The sequence below is a fragment of the Polyodon spathula genome, chromosome 12 (genome assembly GCF_017654505.1).
Source record: "Polyodon spathula isolate WHYD16114869_AA chromosome 12, ASM1765450v1, whole genome shotgun sequence".
NCBI classification, from domain to species: domain Eukaryota; kingdom Metazoa; phylum Chordata; class Actinopteri; order Acipenseriformes; family Polyodontidae; genus Polyodon; species Polyodon spathula.
Genome location: NC_054545.1, coordinates 44,455,358 through 44,472,950, shown reverse-complemented (window position 1 = coordinate 44,472,950; position 17,593 = coordinate 44,455,358). Strand labels below are relative to the sequence as shown.

Genomic DNA, 17,593 nt, shown 5'->3' with positions numbered 1-17,593 from the left:
TTCACATTTGCATGCATTTGGCAGCTGCACGCTAATATGTAAATAAGCACACGATATACATACTCAAACGGTTTACAGCGACAAGCTGTTGATGGGGGGAAAAGGACTGTCACCGTCCAACGTTTCCATTAATGACTGGCCCGTTCAAATATTGAAAGAATCTCACTGAGATGGAACATTGTGTCCTCAAAACACAAGAAATATCACACAGCAATACAATTTAATTGAGTTCACACATCAATAAATGAATAAATGCATGCTTAAAAAGATATCAGATTTTATTAAGGAAATTCAGGGGCCTGTTGCAAATCTTTTCCACCTTAGACAAACTTAGAATGCTGCTGAAGTTTAAAAAAAAAAAAAAAAAAAAAACATCTTTAATATAAACCGGTATACATGTTGACGGCAGATCTTAGAAAGGTAGTACCAGTACTGACAGGGTTACAAAGTAAATAAACAGAGCACTGTAGTAAATCTAAATAATATAATTCTTATCCAATTGCACCCAAATTTTATTATATATAAAATATTGAGATTATATATATATATATATAATCTCTTTAGCAACAAGTGACACTGGCATTACATTCAGTAACTGTACAGAAAATACAATTTAAAATACATTGCTGAATATATTTGAATTCTTAAGAAAATATGCTTTAAATTCCTTTAAGGTCCCTGGAACTGCAATGAAAACTTAACAATCAAAACATGTTTTTAATAGTATAGCAAGTCTTTTGTTAGCTGGTAGTAACAGGTTTAACATCACAAATTATCACAATAGTTTTGTTTTTATACCCTGAGTAATACGGTTAGTTTTCAACCATTTGTTGGGACAGAATTTGCCTAAAAATACTATGCGGTGGGCAGTGTTCTTTGCCAGTATCCTATGTCTAGGAGAGGGGTTTTTAATGCGCCAAAGCACAAACTTAACCACTTCAAATCTGCTAGGCTACTGGCCTGACAAGTATACAACAGGGCAGCAGTCAGCGACTTTGTTCCCAGTAATACAGCAAGCATCACTAATGTCTTGTCAAAGATCAATAGAAAAGACTACAATGGGTGGCTGGGCAAATTCACTTCTCGAAATTACTCCGAAAAGTTTAACCAAATCTAGCTTACAGCACATAGCCGTGGAAGCACACTCGTGTCTTTGAGAAACACAAAGAGCAATCCTGGCTATACAGCAGGGCTATAAACTTAATTCAAATCTTAAGAGGCAAATCGACAGGAATGAAAAATAAAAATAAATCAAGGATTAGTTAAACGCTAAACCTGCCTACAGCAACTAAAACAATTAAAAATACAATTTTAAAAAAGAAGGACGGCTTTATAGTCTGCTTGTGACCAGACCTGGGGGCTATTATAAATACAATTAGAGCAGAACTGTTTGTTGAAATTGCAATTACAATCCTATTTCTCCGAGCAATTCTGCTACAGTCACTGCAATTATCATTACGCATGTATGCCCACGTTCAAGTGCAATTACAATTACAAATTGCACCATTACAATTGAGACTGACCAAAGGCCTGCTTGTGACGCAAGACAGGGTTTCTCCACAGAGTCTGCTGGCTAATCAACAGTAACATTGATTTCCCCCCCCCCCCCGAGGCTGGCCCAAGGGTTGCTTGGTGAATAGCTCCGTTGGTGTCCAAAGCCGATGCCCAGGCAGCCGCCGAATTGCACCCAGCAGTGACGGGTTACACAGCGGGCGCGCAGGAGCCATGTGGCTAGCTGGTGTTGTGTGCGTTCTGAAGCTCTCCCTCGCTCTCTCCACTACCTCTTCATGAAGTTCTTCTCCAGAGCGGCCGTGGTCCTCTGGATCGAGTGGATGTTCCTCTTCACGCGATCTTCCACCGTTGAGGTGGAGGCACTTTCCAGCTTCATTTTACTGCAAGACAGAGAGAAAGAGACAAGAAAGAGAGTTGGACATTTTTTTTGTTTAAAAATATACATAAAAAAGTGTAAATGGTTAAGAAGTCTCAATATATAAAAGACTAATAAAGGAAACTAAATGGAAACATAGACCCAATACCACGATGCCTGAAGGTTTTAAAGAAAAGGAACAGTAAATTGCATCGCATGCTCATTCACAGATTCAAACAGATAGCTGCTTCTGCATCCAGCGCTCAAAGAACATCACAGACATCTGCAGAGCTTTTTGAGATATTATAGTAATAAAACAATGACTTGGATCACATTATTGAGGAGTTTGGTGATAAAACGAGTGATCAGGAGAGGATTTATCAGTATGCACGACTATAAAGAGGTATGTGAAAAATACAGAGAACAAGGGGTGGGGCTTGGCTGGAAATGCACTACTCTGTGTGCTTTTAAACCTGTTTTACTCTGAAAAAAAAAAATATTTTAATCAGCGCGTATGAAAATAAATTGGACCTGACGCGCCCGACAAGTGCTGAGAAAAGGGGCTGCAAAGGGTTAAACACTCTTACAATAAAGACCAGTAGCAGTGCTGATAGGCACGTTATCCACAAAATTAAGGCAAACGTTTTCACCAGTATGTGTCAAGGTGTTCTCTGTTAGAATCAGGCACCGGAACAGAAGAACATATAAAAACGACAGGAGAAGGAGGCCGCCATTAGGCCCATCTAAGCTTGTCCAGCTCCTAGCAGCTAATTCATACTACAAAGCACACAATGCTACCAGTAAGAACACAGCACACCTGCAACTCTATACAGAAGCACTGAGTGAACTGCTTCTACGTTGTAAATGTCTCCTCCTGAATCTTTGCAAGAGGATTTCACCTTTAAAAACAGCAACAAACAAGCCCATGGGTCAGCCCTATGGAAGCTATTCCCACGCTACAAATTCCAACTGAGACAGCGCCAGAGAGCGGCCTGCCTGGCGTGCGGTGTACTCACTGTATGAACTTGCCGTCACGGGAGTCCAGCTTCTCCAGCTCCTTCTCCTCCTCCTCTTCTTTCTTGTACCTCTTGATGTTGTTGACTCTCTCCTCATCCCGCCAGCGTGCAAAATCCATCATCTCCCGACGCCGGTGCTCCAGCTCCTCCGCGGACAGCTTCCTGAAGACCACAGCAGGGACGGGATCAATTCCCTTTTTAAAAATCGAATTCCCCAATTCCCAATCCCTTTTAACCAACCCCAACACAGTGTTGATCAAAACTGCAATTAGCAGTATTCTGTTAAAATGAGATTCTCACAACAGTGGCAACAAAAGACTTCAATTGAAGTCACTATCTGCGAGTCAATTAAATTGGCTTCAAATGAAAGCAGTTGAACAAGTACGTCTCTAAAATATCAATTCCAGTGCGTTTCTTTTACTATTGCTAGTTGTTGATAAGGATGAACTGAATTTGAACTGAAACTGAATATGTGTGACTCATGTAGTGCTTCTGATGGTTTTGCTCCTGGTCTGAGTCAGGGTTTTGGAAAAGTCCTCTCTTTCAATTTCAATCCCTTAGAGCAGGGGTCTCCAATCCTGGTCCTGGAGGGCTGATGTCCCTCCTGGTATTTGTTCTAACTGAATTGGACATGGAATTGATTTCAGAAAGGAACTGAACATTGAAATGGGTGACCCAGCAGTTAAGGGTTTTCTTACTTTGTTGGCTTGGTGTCCTGGTGTCTGCAGTGCCTGTCGTTCTTGGGGGGTGGGCTTCTTGGTTTCTCCTTGCCCTTTCTGTCCGTCTTGTCACTGCACGGTGAATAAACAGAGCGCTGTCACACCATCTCCTCCAGAGCGAAGCAGCACTCTGATAGAAGTCAGCTGTACTTTAACCCATTAAGTGCCATTGCCCTCATCTGAGGACAGGCTGCTTTGTAATGTTTTTAATTTTTTTTTTTGAACTGGCATCTACCCATTAAGATTTTCTCTCTAACTAGCTTGTTATGACAACTTACTCTAATTTTGTTAACCAAAAAAGTCTAAAACGTAACTGTTGATTCTGCAAATGTAGCCCTTCAAATGCTTTTATGCCACCTCCGTATAAAATAAGAAACTGAATTAAAAAAAAAAAAAAGACTTTTCTTGGACTTTTCCTCCCCACAGTAATGATAAAGCTCAATTTTCTATGTGTTGAGCTTCATAGCCGGTGTGAAATTTCACTGCTCTGATTACAGGCACGTCTAACATGACTCCTCAAAAAAGGACGTGGCAATTTGTAGCCAAAACAAAGGATTAAAAATAATAACTCTGGGAAGAAATTTTGATTTCGAATGAATCCATGGGTTGAAATCAGAAGCCCAGCTTGAACAGGGTGATGACGATGATGATGATGAAGGTAGACTCACTGTTTGCTGTGTCTTGGCGGGGGGGGTGAAGACGGGGACCTCCCTCTCCGCTCCCTCGGCTCCTCGCGTCTGGTGCCCCTGCTGGTGTGCTTGTGAGGGGAGTGCGAGCGGCTCCTGGACCCACCTCTGTGCTTCTGTGCTGTTCTCTGGTGGTCAGGAGGTGTCGCGTCTCGATGGTGACGGGCGTCATTAACAAGGATCTGTGAAGTAATCAGCGCACCGGGGAGGAACGGCTGAAGTCAGCACAGCCAGATTAAAGTTTTCCATTTCAAGGACTAGTTTGAAGAGTGTAGCAAGGATTTCACACACATCCTGTACCCTTCTCAATGGCCAGATTTCATTGCAACCAAGTCCCTATGGTATAAACTTGAACAATGTATTTGAGAAATGTACTTTCCTTTGCAGCACAACTGCACTAGAACAATAATTATAGAAAGGGGAGGTTATGCAATCACGAGGTTCTGACAGACACTCACATTCAACCACATGCTGTGGTCAGGAAGGGCAATAAGACTCCTATTGCAAAGCAGTCTCCCCCATTCCAAGTTTTACTAGGAGCTTGATTAGCCCTGACGTCTAGGTAACAAGCTCAGGTGCATCTTATTAAACTCATTGCAAAACCTGGAATGGCTCAAACTGCTATGCAATGGGAGTCCATCCCTGTGTGGTACAAAAGACTTTGATTAAAAAAAAAAATGACAACCAACGAAAATAATCTGCATGTTTCGGGTAAAGGCAATATGCAGAAAAAGATTAATAATAATAATAATAATAATAATAATAATAATAAATCAATATGCTGACCTGCAAGCCATAACCAGGGGCTTGTGGACGAGAGGAGGGAAGAGGAGGGCTGCTTGTCGTCTTGTGCGATCTAAAAGAAATAATTGAATATGAACGACATTTAAAACCACAACAGCAAGTATACATCTTTAAGAGAATTGGACTGGCTATGATTGGGTTGAACGGGTGTGTATTGGAACCGAGCCCGGTGCTAGTAAGTAAGCGCACGCACGCACGCACGCACACAGGTCCAGTGTGCCAGGTTTTTTTTTTTTTTTTTTTTTTTTTTTTTAAACCAAACAAGGTCACCAAAAGTGGTTGAAAATACAAGAAAAAATGATCGAATGACAAATGCATAACTGAACTGTAATTGATCAATTACATGATATAATTATCTATCAACAAGCATTACAATTGCAGCTGACCTTAGGTCTGGTAGAGCTGGGGAGAGGGGCGGGACTGTGCTCACTTTTCTCTGGGGCGACTCTCCTCTTCTCCACTGCTGGAGCCCTCGCTACTTGAGCTGTGCCGACGATGCTTCTTGTGCTTCTTCTTCTTGTCCTTCTTGTTTTTCTTGCTCTTCTTCTTGCCTTTCTTTTCCAGGTTTTGTTGCAGCTACAGTCAGAAGTGATACACCAAGCCGTCAGTATTACCCAGTGATTAACTTCAGAGAGGAAGATCCATGTCATGGACTGTCAAGCTTATTTTATTTTCACGTGCACATTTTTTTTTTTTTTTTTTTTTTTTTTTATAGGATAAGACTGATACCATTTCTTTGATTTTCTTCATTTTCACAGGGTTGGTCAACACTTCTCTCTTCTTCTCTTCCTCTCGTTTCCTACAATGAAAAACAATAAAGAATGCATAGAAAAAATTACCGAATTAATCACTTTTTTCAGGTTTTTTATTTTATTTTTTTATTTTTTTAAATAAATACCAGATAACAAAAAATGGATTACTGAAGCAGGTTTGGGGTAAATCCCCACCACCCCAAATTCCAATTTCATTTCCAATTCCTTTTTCAAATCAGTTCCCAATTCCAATTAATAAAAAGGAAACGGGAATTGGAACTGGAAAAAAACTAAAATCTAAATAATAATAATAATAATAATAATAATATCACTGCTCACCGGATCGTGAAGAGTGGGTCCTCCCGGATCTTGGCAGCCATGTCGAGGGCGGAGGTGGCGCCCCCTGCTGTGAAGATGGACCCAGGGAGCAGCCCCGTCTCCGAGGAGGGTCCCGCCTCCTTCTCCTCGTACTTCTCAGTGATCTGCTTATCGATGGCGCGGCCCAGCAGGTACTCCTCCCTGTTCACCTGCCCCCCAGGCCCCTGGTACATCCAGTCTAGACGTTCATCCCTTTTCCTGGGGGAAAACAAACTGTGCTTGTAGGGCTGTACTGAACGACTGGGATTCTACTGACTAGCAGACAGTGAACAACGGGACCCAACGTACAGCTACAGACAAATGTTTTGCATCACCCCTATAGAATGTACTCATTGTGCATCAAAGTTTGAATGAAACCTGCCGCATAATATTAACATATTGAATTACATGCCACTTTGTAGTTTTCCATTTCCAAAAGGAAAAAAAAGGACAAATTTAGCATGTAATACCAAGACTTTTGCGATATCATTTTGTTAAATTACATCTCAATCTTAGAATTCTGGGTGATGCTAAACATTTGGTCACCTAGCCGTGGCGTGGCGTGGCGAGTGATTGGAGCAGGGGGGGGGGTTACTTGATGGCGCCGCTGTCCTCTGCGTATTTCTGGATATCCTCCCGCGCTCGCTCGTCCCGCAGCTCTTTCTGCAGCTCCTCGATCTTCTTGCACTCCGCCTCATGCTTCTGCTCTGCCTTCCACACCCGCTCAATGTTCTTCAGAGTCTGCGGGTGCCAGCTCTTCTTCAGGTTCTGAACACGTCAGGGACAGCATTAATATCACAGGGATGAAAACATGGCTCCCTTGTCCCTGGTTTTCGCTATGAGCGTATTATTATTATTATTATTATTATTATTATTATTATTATTTTTATTTTATTTTTATTAGTAGTAGTAGTAATCATCTAGCAGATCCAAAGTGACTCAGAGACTAGGAGGTGGACCATGCATCACAACTGCTGCTGCAGAGTCACTCCCAATACCACCTTGTTTGTTTGACGTCTCATCCAAAGGACGGAGCACAAGGAGGTTCGGTGACTTGTTCGGAGTCACACACAGCGAGTCACTGGATCACCAAGCCTAGCTAGAGTTTAACAAGATGCACCAAGCTTGTTACCAATATTAAGCCCCTTTCACACTGGCATGCACTATCTGGGCAGGACCCGGAGTCATGCTGGTCGGCTATGTGATTTCACACTGCTTTTGATAAAGCAGGGTTGACCTGGGTGACAGACGCAAGTGCACAATGTGTGTATCAATGCCCCGGAAGCAGCTTGTTACAGACTCTTCTATCCAAGCTTCTCTGGATTGAACCATCGGCCCACTTGTTGGTTAGAGCAAATATTTCTTCATCTCTGCTGCAGTCTAGCTCATGCTGTGTCTCAAGCAACAAAAATAGGGCTGAACAGAATAAACAGACATGTTTCCTGGAAGGGAAACCTTCATGGAGGCGTGGCTGTTTGTTATTTCGTCGTCATGCATTTTGTCTCCCTCAACCAGGGTGAAAGCGTGTGGACCCACATCCTGAGGAGGGTCGCTGGGACCCGGGTCAACCCAGGTACGCGCTTTCACACTAGGCCGGGACTGTGACGCGGGTAGGAGTGCCAGTGTGACAGGGGCTTTAGTTAGTGGTGTAAGGTCACGCTAATCTCACAATACGTATTGCGATACGACGTGTCACGATACATGCGATGGTCCGGATTGGCTATTTATATGAAGCATAATAAGATTAAATGATGAACCATTTCGTTAAGACAAAAATCTAATTACATATGTGTCCATAACAACTACAAAACACGCGGGAGAAAAACAAATATAAACAAATAGTGCTTGAAATATAATCGGCAAAAAGAAAAAAAAAATCTTATTAATGTTATCAACCATGGTAGTTGAGAATGTATATGCGTGAATCTAACGCTTCTTTCACGTTTAATTTTCAGATAGGGGACTAAAACATATTTAATTAAAAGAATATTACGGTATATAGGCAAGGCTTAAATATAAAAGCGTTGTTAGTTGTGCAATGTCACCCTCGCAGGTTGAGCCGCGCGTTTTTATACACTGCCAGCTGTGTTTTAAACTGAAATAGCACCAGCAGGCCACAAACGCCGACGTTTCACTTTATTTTTGTATTTACCCCAAACGAACTAGCGGTGCCGGGTAAATACAACGACAAGCAGTGTTAAGATTACAAGCAAAACATACCAGATCTCCCCCGCCCATATCGCTGTCGCTTGCTCAAGTCGAGGTCGATAAAATGATGTTTCCGTAGAGGAACAAAAAATAAACACACACACAAATTCCGCTTTCACTACACGTGACTACTCCGCACGCTGTGAAACGTAATGCGTGTGGCTGACGTCGTGGGGGCGGGAGGGGTGTCACACCACACCGACTGCAGCACCCCGTCACCCAGACACGCAGCACCCGACTGCCCCCCACCCAGACACGCACACCGACTGCAGCCCCTGGCTGTGCCCCCCCCACCCCCCCTCCCCCCAGACACGCACACCGACTGCAGCACCCCCTGCCCTCCCCACAGACACCCACACCGACTGCAGCACCCCCCCCTCCCCAAAACAGACACCCACACCGACTGCCAGCAGCACCCCCCCCCTGCCCCCCCTGACCCAGACACGCACACCGACTGCAGTGCCCCCCCGTGCCCCCACCCAGACACGCACACCCGACTGCAGCACCCACCTGCCCCCCACCAGACACGCACACCGACTGCAGCACCCCCCCCCCTGCCCCCCACCCAGACACGCACACCGACTGCAGCACCCCCCGCCCCCCCCCCCAGGACACGCACACCGACTGCAGCACCCCCTGCCCCCACCCAGACACGCACACCGACGTGGGCACCCCCCCCACCCCGTGCGTGTGGCTGACGTCGTGACGGCGGGACTGCAGACACGCCACACCGTCTGTGGTGCAGCACCCCTGCCCCCACCCGGGGGGTGGGTCTGTGCGTGTGGTTTGTAGTGTGCTCAGAATCTATATGGTGATGTTATAATGATCGAAGCTGTAACTGTACAGTACTGTGATGTGCATTAGGGTTATTTTTGGCGGAGTTGTGGAGCTTTTTTGTAACCTGTATTTAAGTTATATATGCTTGTTAACATTTGAAAAATACTATTATATACTGTTAACATTTGAAAATATATATATAGTTTTCTTCTTCATGATTTTTGCTATGTTGACTATAAAATGTGGTGGCTAATTTGAATCAGGCACCTGCTTATCTGCAGTCATGCTGAGCTACACCCTCTGAAACAAAAGAGTATTCAACTCATGCTGGCTTTTTAAAATACCCAATTGTCGTGGATGCCGCATAGGCACGTTGATTAGCTGCCAACCGTGGAAGTGGTGTTTACTCTCCTCATAATTACATCGCTTTGTAGTTTAAAATGTGTCTACGGGGGGGGGGGCACCCAGAATCGAAGCAGGGACCGCTTTAGTTACAGTCACATGCTCTAGCGCTGAGCTATACCCTCGGATACCGCGATAGTGCGGTGCCGTGTCTATATACCCATTAGAATAACGCGTTGTCATGGCAGGCGCTCATTGTGATGGATGCTATATCGGCAAGTGAACAAACAACGCTTGATGTTTTGATAGGGTGCAGGTTTGTAAATCTGCCCTAAAATATGATATCATGTTGATACGCTATCTTAATAATTAAGAGGTGCTTTAAAATACAATAACAATAAAAATAAGTAAGGGGGCATCCGGATTTGAACCGGGGACCTCTTGATCTGCAGTCAAATGCTCTACCACTGAGCTATACCCCCCGCTCCGAAGTTAACACTGCAAGTTATTTGCTTATAATCCTGGTTTGGTTTCGTGGTCCTGCTGTCTCCATGGAAACCACAGGCTACTCCCTGCAGGAGGCTGGAGGGAAGTTCGAGTGGTTCTTATCTGAGTTAGCAAGAAACACATTATTCAATGAACGAGAGAACACCGCCTACATAACCCGCTTTTTTATTCTTTTTAGGAAGGTAAACAGTAACACTCGACATCTTTTCTTCTCTAAAAATTGCTTTTTCTTTTTTGTTTGATGGGGAGAGCCCGTCTTGTTAGTAGGCTACATAGGAAGCTTCGTCACGGCTCCGAAACACGGCGCTCTCTGCCTCAGAAAGGGGGTGTTTCGTCTGTACCCCAGCTTTCCGTTGTACCCGAAATTATTCTGCTGGACCAACGTCAGGCCGGTGTGGCCCGTCACCTGTTCGTCTGAGTGACCTGTACAGACACGTGACAGTCAGACAAAGGCCAGCTGTCACAGCAAAACACCGTTTCAATAGATAGAAGATTAATACAGGCTGGTCAGCACCGGGTCTAATTACTACTATTATTATTATTATTATTATTATTAGGCAGACGCCTGCGCTTTATCCAAGGAGGCTTACAGGTGTTTCAGGGCAGTACAGGGTTACAAAGCAAGATTCATATTTAAATACTGTGTAGTTTGCAGTAAATGCAAATAATACTATTAAAATACAACATGAACTAACAAGTTAAAGGTTTGAAAACCACTCGGAAGAGAATAAGTTATGCTACCTTAATGTGATTTGATTTTGAAAAGGGTGGGGTTTGAATAGGGTTACCATATGGCTTCATGATCAATAAGACAGTTCAGGCTTTACAACTCACCCCAATGCATTCTGGTAAGTGCAGTCCTGCTGTGAAAGGTACCCGGCACAAGTAAAACATACCACGATGCATTGCAACGTGAGCTGAAAAGACCAAACTGCCCTGCTTACATGGAGTGATGTGCTAACCCTAGGTCTGAAGCATAAACTTGCACCTAATGGTTTTCATTCCAACTGAGCTTTCAATTATTTAACTAGACCCTTAATTTAACTGATAATTTGCTTAATTAGACCTTTGTAATTGTTTTCCGCTCTTAAATAGCTGCTGATTTCAAGTCAGCTATACCATTGTCAAAGTAACTTGAACTCTGCGACTGTTCAAGAGGTGAAAACAATTCCAAAGGTATAATTAAGTGATCAGTTAAATCAAGGGTCTAGTTAAGTAACTGAGAGGTCTCTTGTAATGCAAGCCGGCGGACACAGGGGTTCCCCGGGACCGAGTTGGAGAAGCCCTGGTCTGTAACAAAGAGCTGTAATTAATAATACCACCTGCCCCAGCCATGTTCCTTCTGTCGAGGGCTTGCTGTCCTGGTCCGAGTTTATAGAAAAAATCTACCATCTCACCGTGTATTGAGGTCCCGCCGCCACCCTAACAAAACCACAGGAACACGGTTATATTCTTCAGGTATACACTTTGAGATTTAGAAATAGTAAAATAAACTTAACAAGTTCAATAAATCATTTTCGACTCGAAGAAGTCCACTTAAAAAAAAAATGTAAATCCAAAAATAGTATTATCTATTTCAGCAAACTTACCTGTCCTGTTTTCTCTAAAAGCAGTTTCACCGATGGTGATGAGTAATATTGGCGAGTATGGTTGTCCTTCTGCCCGTTATACGGCGGGATTACAGCCCACAGCTTCGGATGTACTGTTTCATAAACACTAGCCATGGAGGACACCGCCACGCAGTCGAGAATGAAGTGCTTCTCCTGGAGATAATGCTTCTGCTGCAGCCGCGACCCGGCGGGCACGCTAGCTCGCTTCATTGTATACCAACCCAATTGCACCCAACATATATCCTGTGCATTTACAGAAATGCTCAACAACAGTAAAGGAAAACCACGCCGATTGACGTGCGAAGAGTGTAGTTGTACGTTCATTGTTACGTCGTGAAAACTTACACATTATACTGTGTACACAAAAAAACACCAACTGCCAAATATGAAACAGGATGCAACAAGTTATATGTACAGTGACGTTAGCAGTGCAATGATCATGCAGCAGCTGAGGATACAGTAATGTGGCCTGCAGGTCAGCGTTTCCCAAACCCGGTCCTGCAGACGCCGTGTCTGCTGCTTTTCATTCCAATTGAGCCACTGACGTCACACGCAACGAAAGACAGTTCTGAACTGGGATTGCCAAAGGATGGGCAAACAGCTGGTCTTCAAAAATGAAGACACCAACATGTTGTATCGCTATAGTTTGTAAATATATTTAGGAATTGACTTAATAAAAGTTCAATTAGTTCGGTTGAAGGGTGATTTTTTTAAATTATTCACCAAACATAATCCTGTTTAAGGGCAGTTTTTTTTTTTTTTGTTCAGGGGGCTTTAAAAAAAGCACACGAGCTGTAGTTATATGTATGGTACAGGCTGTTTTGCTGTATTTTTGTAAAAAAGTTTAGAATTGTTTTATTTCTCACATTTTCTTTATTAATATAATAAAGGATGAGTAATTCAGTAGAATTTTGTGTTTGTGTTGTAAGTGTACCGTACCCTTGGTTTATGTCCATTTGCTTCAAATCGTCAGAAGAAGGGGTGCTGGAGCTCTGTGATGTCAGAGCTGTGGCAGTACTTCAGAACACTCCCCCCAGTAATCTTTAGGACTAGTTTTATGGACCAGAAACTCAAGGTAGACTGAATGGACCATGCAATAAAAAACACAATGCACATCCCTCCCATGATCAAACTTGAATTCAATGCCTCTGTAACATACAGCAGAAGGAGAGCTTTGACCACATTTTTTTTGAACCACATTTTATTAAAATTTGTTTTGTTTAAGCAATGCTGCCTGCGTTGGAAGCAATCCTGGGCCATAAGTCAGCACACTCCTTGGCAACAGGACCTGTGATCGCAGAACCTGGAAAAGGAAGGACACAGCACTTTGAGTTTAACTGCACTGCTAGGGAATATTGTCTCAGGAACGCTCGGCAGAGCACAGAATTCTTCCTTCTAATCTAGCATGGTTTATCTCCATTGAATATGCTAAAACACACTACATCACTGGTCGTCCCACCCACATCAACTCAGTTAAATCAATACCCAATCTCTCTTAATCAATTTCAACATACCATTGTTTAAAATTGCAATTAGCAGCTTCTCAAAGTGGCAGCAATTTACTTAAAATGCAATCACTATTGAGTCCATTCAATTGGCTTCAAACGAAAGCTGTTGAACAAACCACAACAGATGTCTCAAATAATCAATTCCTTCAAAAGGAATTGATTTTTAAAAAAGGAATTAGAAATGGAATGACCCCCTAGCTGGAACAGCTGCTGCAGGTTCAATTCATATTGTCACACCGCGGATTGAGAATGAACAGCACACGTCGCTGCCTTCTCACCCAAGAGCGATGTGTTTCTTATTCCCATTCCACGACAACTCACCCCGCCACTGAGCGCAGGCGAAGCAAGTGCTTTTAGAAGGGACTGTTTCAGTAAATAACACAGCTATAACCTATTATACAAAAACGTGTCTTCACCCAATAGGAACTTAATGACATATGAAAATAGAAACGCCCTATTTGAAATATACCATCTTCAAAAAGGGAAGCAAGTTTCACGTTGTGTGGTAGAAGGCAAGAGCTGGGGCAGATTATAATTGCAATTACAAGATTGGTGTGCTGAGGTTCAATTACAATTACATTGCAGTTGCAATTACAAATTGCGCAATTAAACCTACCAGGTCTGGCAGAAAGTACACAGGTTCTGAACACAGTAGCTTCCCAATTGAGGACTCTTTACCATTTTGTGAAAATCCAAGATTCAACATGCACACAGTTGCACCTAAAAAGTGGGTCACACCATTTCTAAATACACTTGCCTTTCATTTCTCCTTTGTTGTTCACGATGACCCCCGCGTTGTCTTCAAAGTAAAGGAACACCCCGTCTTTTCTCCTGTACGATTTCCGTTGCCGTATCACCACCGCAGGATGCACTGTAGAAAATGACACAGAAAAAAACCCAATTCTAACATTGCTCCATCTATACCCACTGCTTTAACTTCAACTGAGTTTCATTCACACAAGCAACAGGTTTTTATTACACCGCGGATTGAGAATGAACAGCACACGTCGCTGCCTTCTCACCCAAGAGCGATGTGTTTCTTATTCCCATTCCACGACAACTCACCCCGCCACTGAGCGCAGGCGAAGCAAGTGCTTTTAGAAGGGTTGTGTTACCGCATCACTTGCGCAAAGCCACTAAACTCACTTACATCTCATTATGACCTGTTAATGGTTTTGTTTATGCAAAACAGGGAGGGTAATAAGGCTCCTATTGCAGAGCAGTTTCAACAGTTCCAGGTTTTACTACCAGCTTGATTAGCCACAGTGCGTATAGCTAACAAGCACAGGTGTGTCTTCTTTGACTCCTAGTAAAACCAGAAATGCTATGCACTGGGAGTTTATTTCCCCCATTCGTGCAAGAAAATAGAGCTGCAACCTAGGATACTGGAGACAGATATCAGAGATTCCACTTGCCAAATATGACGCATTATACTACTCCTGTAATTCATTTTTAAAAAACAAAAGTTACCACCGTGCATCGCCATTTCAGTAATTAAGACCCATCTACCACTTTGGTACCGTTGAACGGACAGCCAAGCCAACCCACCATGGTCTAGTTCTGCCTGGGCAGGTACCTCCTAACACTGCACTCACAGCTAGGTCCGGAGCCCGGTCAGCACTGATCTTGGACTAATGGAATGTAACCTTGGGTAAGTAAGGCAATCCAACACTAGTCCTACCCGGGGTCTGTGAACTCAGCCACAAGTCAATTTAACAGCAGTCCCTCTACAAACAGCAGGTTCACCCAGGAGTAAGCCTCTTTCGCGACTCACCTTTTTTTCTGAGTTCGGGCTTGCCTTTCTTCACAGTGGCCATGACCATGTCACCCACTCCTGCTGCAGGCAACCTGTTCAGGCGCCCCTTGATCCCCTTAACGGAGATGATGTACAGGTTCTTGGCTCCTGGGACAGATGAAACAGCAACAAAACAGCGGTTTAATTACAGAAAGGCATGCAGCTTTCAAGCAATTCATCTGCTTTCCTGGCAACGCAATGGGTGAGCAACCCAAATTTAATTAAATTTATCTATCCCCCCCCCCCCCCCCCCCATCCCATTTAAATTCCTTCAAAGGTATTTGAGACAGTTGTTCCGATTGTCTTCAAAATGAAAACAGTTGAACAATTTAATTGACTGACAGACAATGACTTAAATTAAAAGTTATTTGTTGCCACTGTGGAGCTAATTAACAGAACTCTGCCAATTGCAATTGATCAGTGATGTGCTAAAATAGATTAACAGGAACTGGAAATTGATTTTAATTTCAAAATTGTCACACCGCGGATTGAGAATGAACAGCACACGTCGCTGCCTTCTCACCCAAGAGCGATGTGTTTCTTATTCCCATTCCACGACAACTCACCCAGCCACTGAGCGCAGGCGAAGCAAGTGCTTTTAGAAGGGATCAGGTCAGTGCTAATTTACCCCCCCCCCCCAGAATACAGTATCTATAACCAGAACAAACTCCAGTTCAAGAGCGGCGTGGCTGTTTGTTATTTCATTCAATACAATTTGTCTCTCAACCCGGGTAAGAGCGTGTCGACCCGTGGTTTCACACTACGCTGAATTGTGATCCCGGGTAGCCAGAACCCAGGTTTGGACCCTGGTATTAGTGCCAGTGTGAAAGGGGCTCTAGACTGACCCAGTAATCGATCCTTGAAGGTGTTTTTCCCAGCGCAGCTTACCTGTGTTGTCAGCGCAGTTGATCACAGCTCCCACTGGGAGACCCAGGGAGATGCGAAACTTCGCACCGGACGAACCACCACGTCCTGAAATGCAACAGCCAAACTTAAAACCACAAAAAATCATGTCCACTTTCTGTAGAATTAGTTTTTTCAGAAATGATAACAGTATTGCAAACTTAGCACGCAGAGCACAAACAATGCTCAAAGTAGCAATGACTTCTTATCAACAGGAAATGGTTCAATTCATATTGTCACACCGCGGATTGAGAATGAACAGCACACGTCGCTGCCTTCTCACCCAAGAGCGATGTGTTTCTTATTCCCATTCCACGACAACTCACCCCGCCACTGAGCGCAGGCGAAGCAAGTGCTTTTAGAAGGGACTGTTTCAGTAAACAGATATTTATCTCGCACCATGCTTAAGATTAAACTGCAACGTTAACTAAGAAAATATAAACCACTGGCGTCATGAAATGGATCTTAATAGTGAACGCCACATGCTTCTGACACCAATTCACCAGTTTACACAAACACTACACACCTGAACACAATTCACAAGGCCCGTCCCTCATATGAAAATCAATGCACAGCACAAGCCGTTTTACTTTTGCGCCGTCAGTCGGATTTCAAAAGCTTCAGACCAACTAAACATATACATAGATAGGCCGTCCCGACATCAAATTCAACGCAGCCCGGTGGTGACATCAAACACGTGAACCGACAAGTAAATGCGCTTCCAAACCAGCACTTAAAATAACTTGCATCTTATAACCGGTGCACGTTTTCACAAGGCTACACCAAGGGCACTGTTACAAACTACCTGGTTTTACCCGAAACCTCGCCTTACCTACGAGTTTCCCCCCCCAAGACTTTAAAACTGTGCACATTTCAGGAACAGCAGCGCACCAGAATCGCGTTACACCGACGTTAACGCATCTTTAACATTAGAGAATTGCACGACTAGACACTGCAGCGAGCCCAGAGCTAACCAGGCCGGGCGATTTACAGTCACGCATTCAGTGAAGCCCCGACCGACAGACAGACAGACAGCCAGCCACACACACACACTATGCAAGTGTATCTATCTCGTTTGTATTGAATCTCGTCGCTTTTTTGATTGCAATAAAGAGCTTTTGTTTTCATATACCAACAATCCCAACGCATTGTGAAATATCGAACATACATGCCGCTTTGCATCAACATGGCTTCTGCTGACAGAGTTTACCACACAAGACCGGCCATCTTCACACCACGCTTTCATATCTTGGTTTGTTTCACATCTCCGCTGCGACACGTTTCGCGAGCAGGAAGGGTGAGGCATTCAGCGCTGAGAAGCGGCCGGCGGTGAGGCGCTAGCTGCAGGCTAACACCAGGATGGCGCTGGATTGGGGATTTCAGGTTCCCTTACCTCTCTTCGACATGCTGGTCCGAGGAAAGAGGGAGCCCGCACAGGACGACGGGATATAAGCTCCGTGCGGGTTCTTTTTTTTTTTTTTTTTTTTTTTTTTTGGGTTGCCTCAGGCCCTCGTCACGTGAAAGGGGAGCCTGGCCCCCTCCCTCAAAATGCGTCACGAAGTCGCCACGCCTAGAAATTCGGTGTGCCCTTTTTCACATGACAGGGGAGAGACACTTGGGCTAATAGTAAAACGAACTAACTTTGACATGACATATCTATCTATCTATCTATCTATCTGTCTATATATCTATCTATATGTCTGTCTATCTATCTGTCTATATATCTATCTGTCTGTCTATCT

At 43.8% G+C, this 17,593-nt stretch overlaps 3 protein-coding genes and 5 non-coding genes across 8 annotated transcripts; all 8 read right to left on the bottom strand.

Annotated features, from left to right (window-relative positions):
* Nucleotides 1-271: 271 nt before the first annotated feature.
* Nucleotides 272-8,547, bottom strand: cwc25 (CWC25 spliceosome associated protein homolog). The gene is made up of 10 exons (XM_041266528.1): nt 8,422-8,547; nt 6,797-6,969; nt 6,184-6,420; nt 5,822-5,891; nt 5,523-5,668; nt 5,075-5,144; nt 4,271-4,470; nt 3,582-3,674; nt 2,884-3,045; nt 272-1,892 (listed from the first exon to the last, which is right to left on the bottom strand). The coding sequence occupies exons 1-10, from the start codon at nt 8,437-8,439 to the stop codon at nt 1,778-1,780; spliced, it is 1,284 nt and encodes a 427-aa protein (XP_041122462.1). The 5' UTR covers nt 8,440-8,547; the 3' UTR covers nt 272-1,777.
* Nucleotides 8,548-9,938: 1,391 nt separating this feature from the next.
* On the bottom strand, nt 9,939-10,010 carry trnac-gca. The gene has a single exon. It is a non-coding gene; the product is annotated as a tRNA-Cys (tRNA).
* A 9-nt stretch (nt 10,011-10,019) lies between these two features.
* Nucleotides 10,020-11,962, bottom strand: LOC121323761 (uncharacterized protein C17orf98-like). Its single transcript, XM_041264963.1, has 3 exons — nt 11,625-11,962; nt 11,358-11,457; nt 10,020-10,458 (listed from the first exon to the last, which is right to left on the bottom strand). The coding sequence occupies exons 1-3, from the start codon at nt 11,853-11,855 to the stop codon at nt 10,304-10,306; spliced, it is 486 nt and encodes a 161-aa protein (XP_041120897.1). The 5' UTR covers nt 11,856-11,962; the 3' UTR covers nt 10,020-10,303.
* An 805-nt stretch (nt 11,963-12,767) lies between these two features.
* LOC121324834 (60S ribosomal protein L23) lies at nt 12,768-17,319 on the bottom strand. The gene is made up of 5 exons (XM_041267045.1): nt 17,245-17,319; nt 15,837-15,920; nt 14,928-15,056; nt 13,911-14,024; nt 12,768-12,948 (listed from the first exon to the last, which is right to left on the bottom strand). The coding sequence occupies exons 1-5, from the start codon at nt 17,255-17,257 to the stop codon at nt 12,866-12,868; spliced, it is 423 nt and encodes a 140-aa protein (XP_041122979.1). The 5' UTR covers nt 17,258-17,319; the 3' UTR covers nt 12,768-12,865.
* Nucleotides 13,380-13,516, bottom strand: LOC121325070. The gene has a single exon (XR_005951307.1). It is a non-coding gene; the product is annotated as a small nucleolar RNA SNORA21 (small nucleolar RNA).
* On the bottom strand, nt 14,124-14,260 carry LOC121325071. The gene has a single exon (XR_005951308.1). It is a non-coding gene; the product is annotated as a small nucleolar RNA SNORA21 (small nucleolar RNA).
* Nucleotides 15,420-15,556, bottom strand: LOC121325072. The gene has a single exon (XR_005951309.1). It is a non-coding gene; the product is annotated as a small nucleolar RNA SNORA21 (small nucleolar RNA).
* LOC121325069 lies at nt 16,083-16,219 on the bottom strand. Its single transcript, XR_005951306.1, has one exon. It is a non-coding gene; the product is annotated as a small nucleolar RNA SNORA21 (small nucleolar RNA).
* Nucleotides 17,320-17,593: the final 274 nt, after the last annotated feature.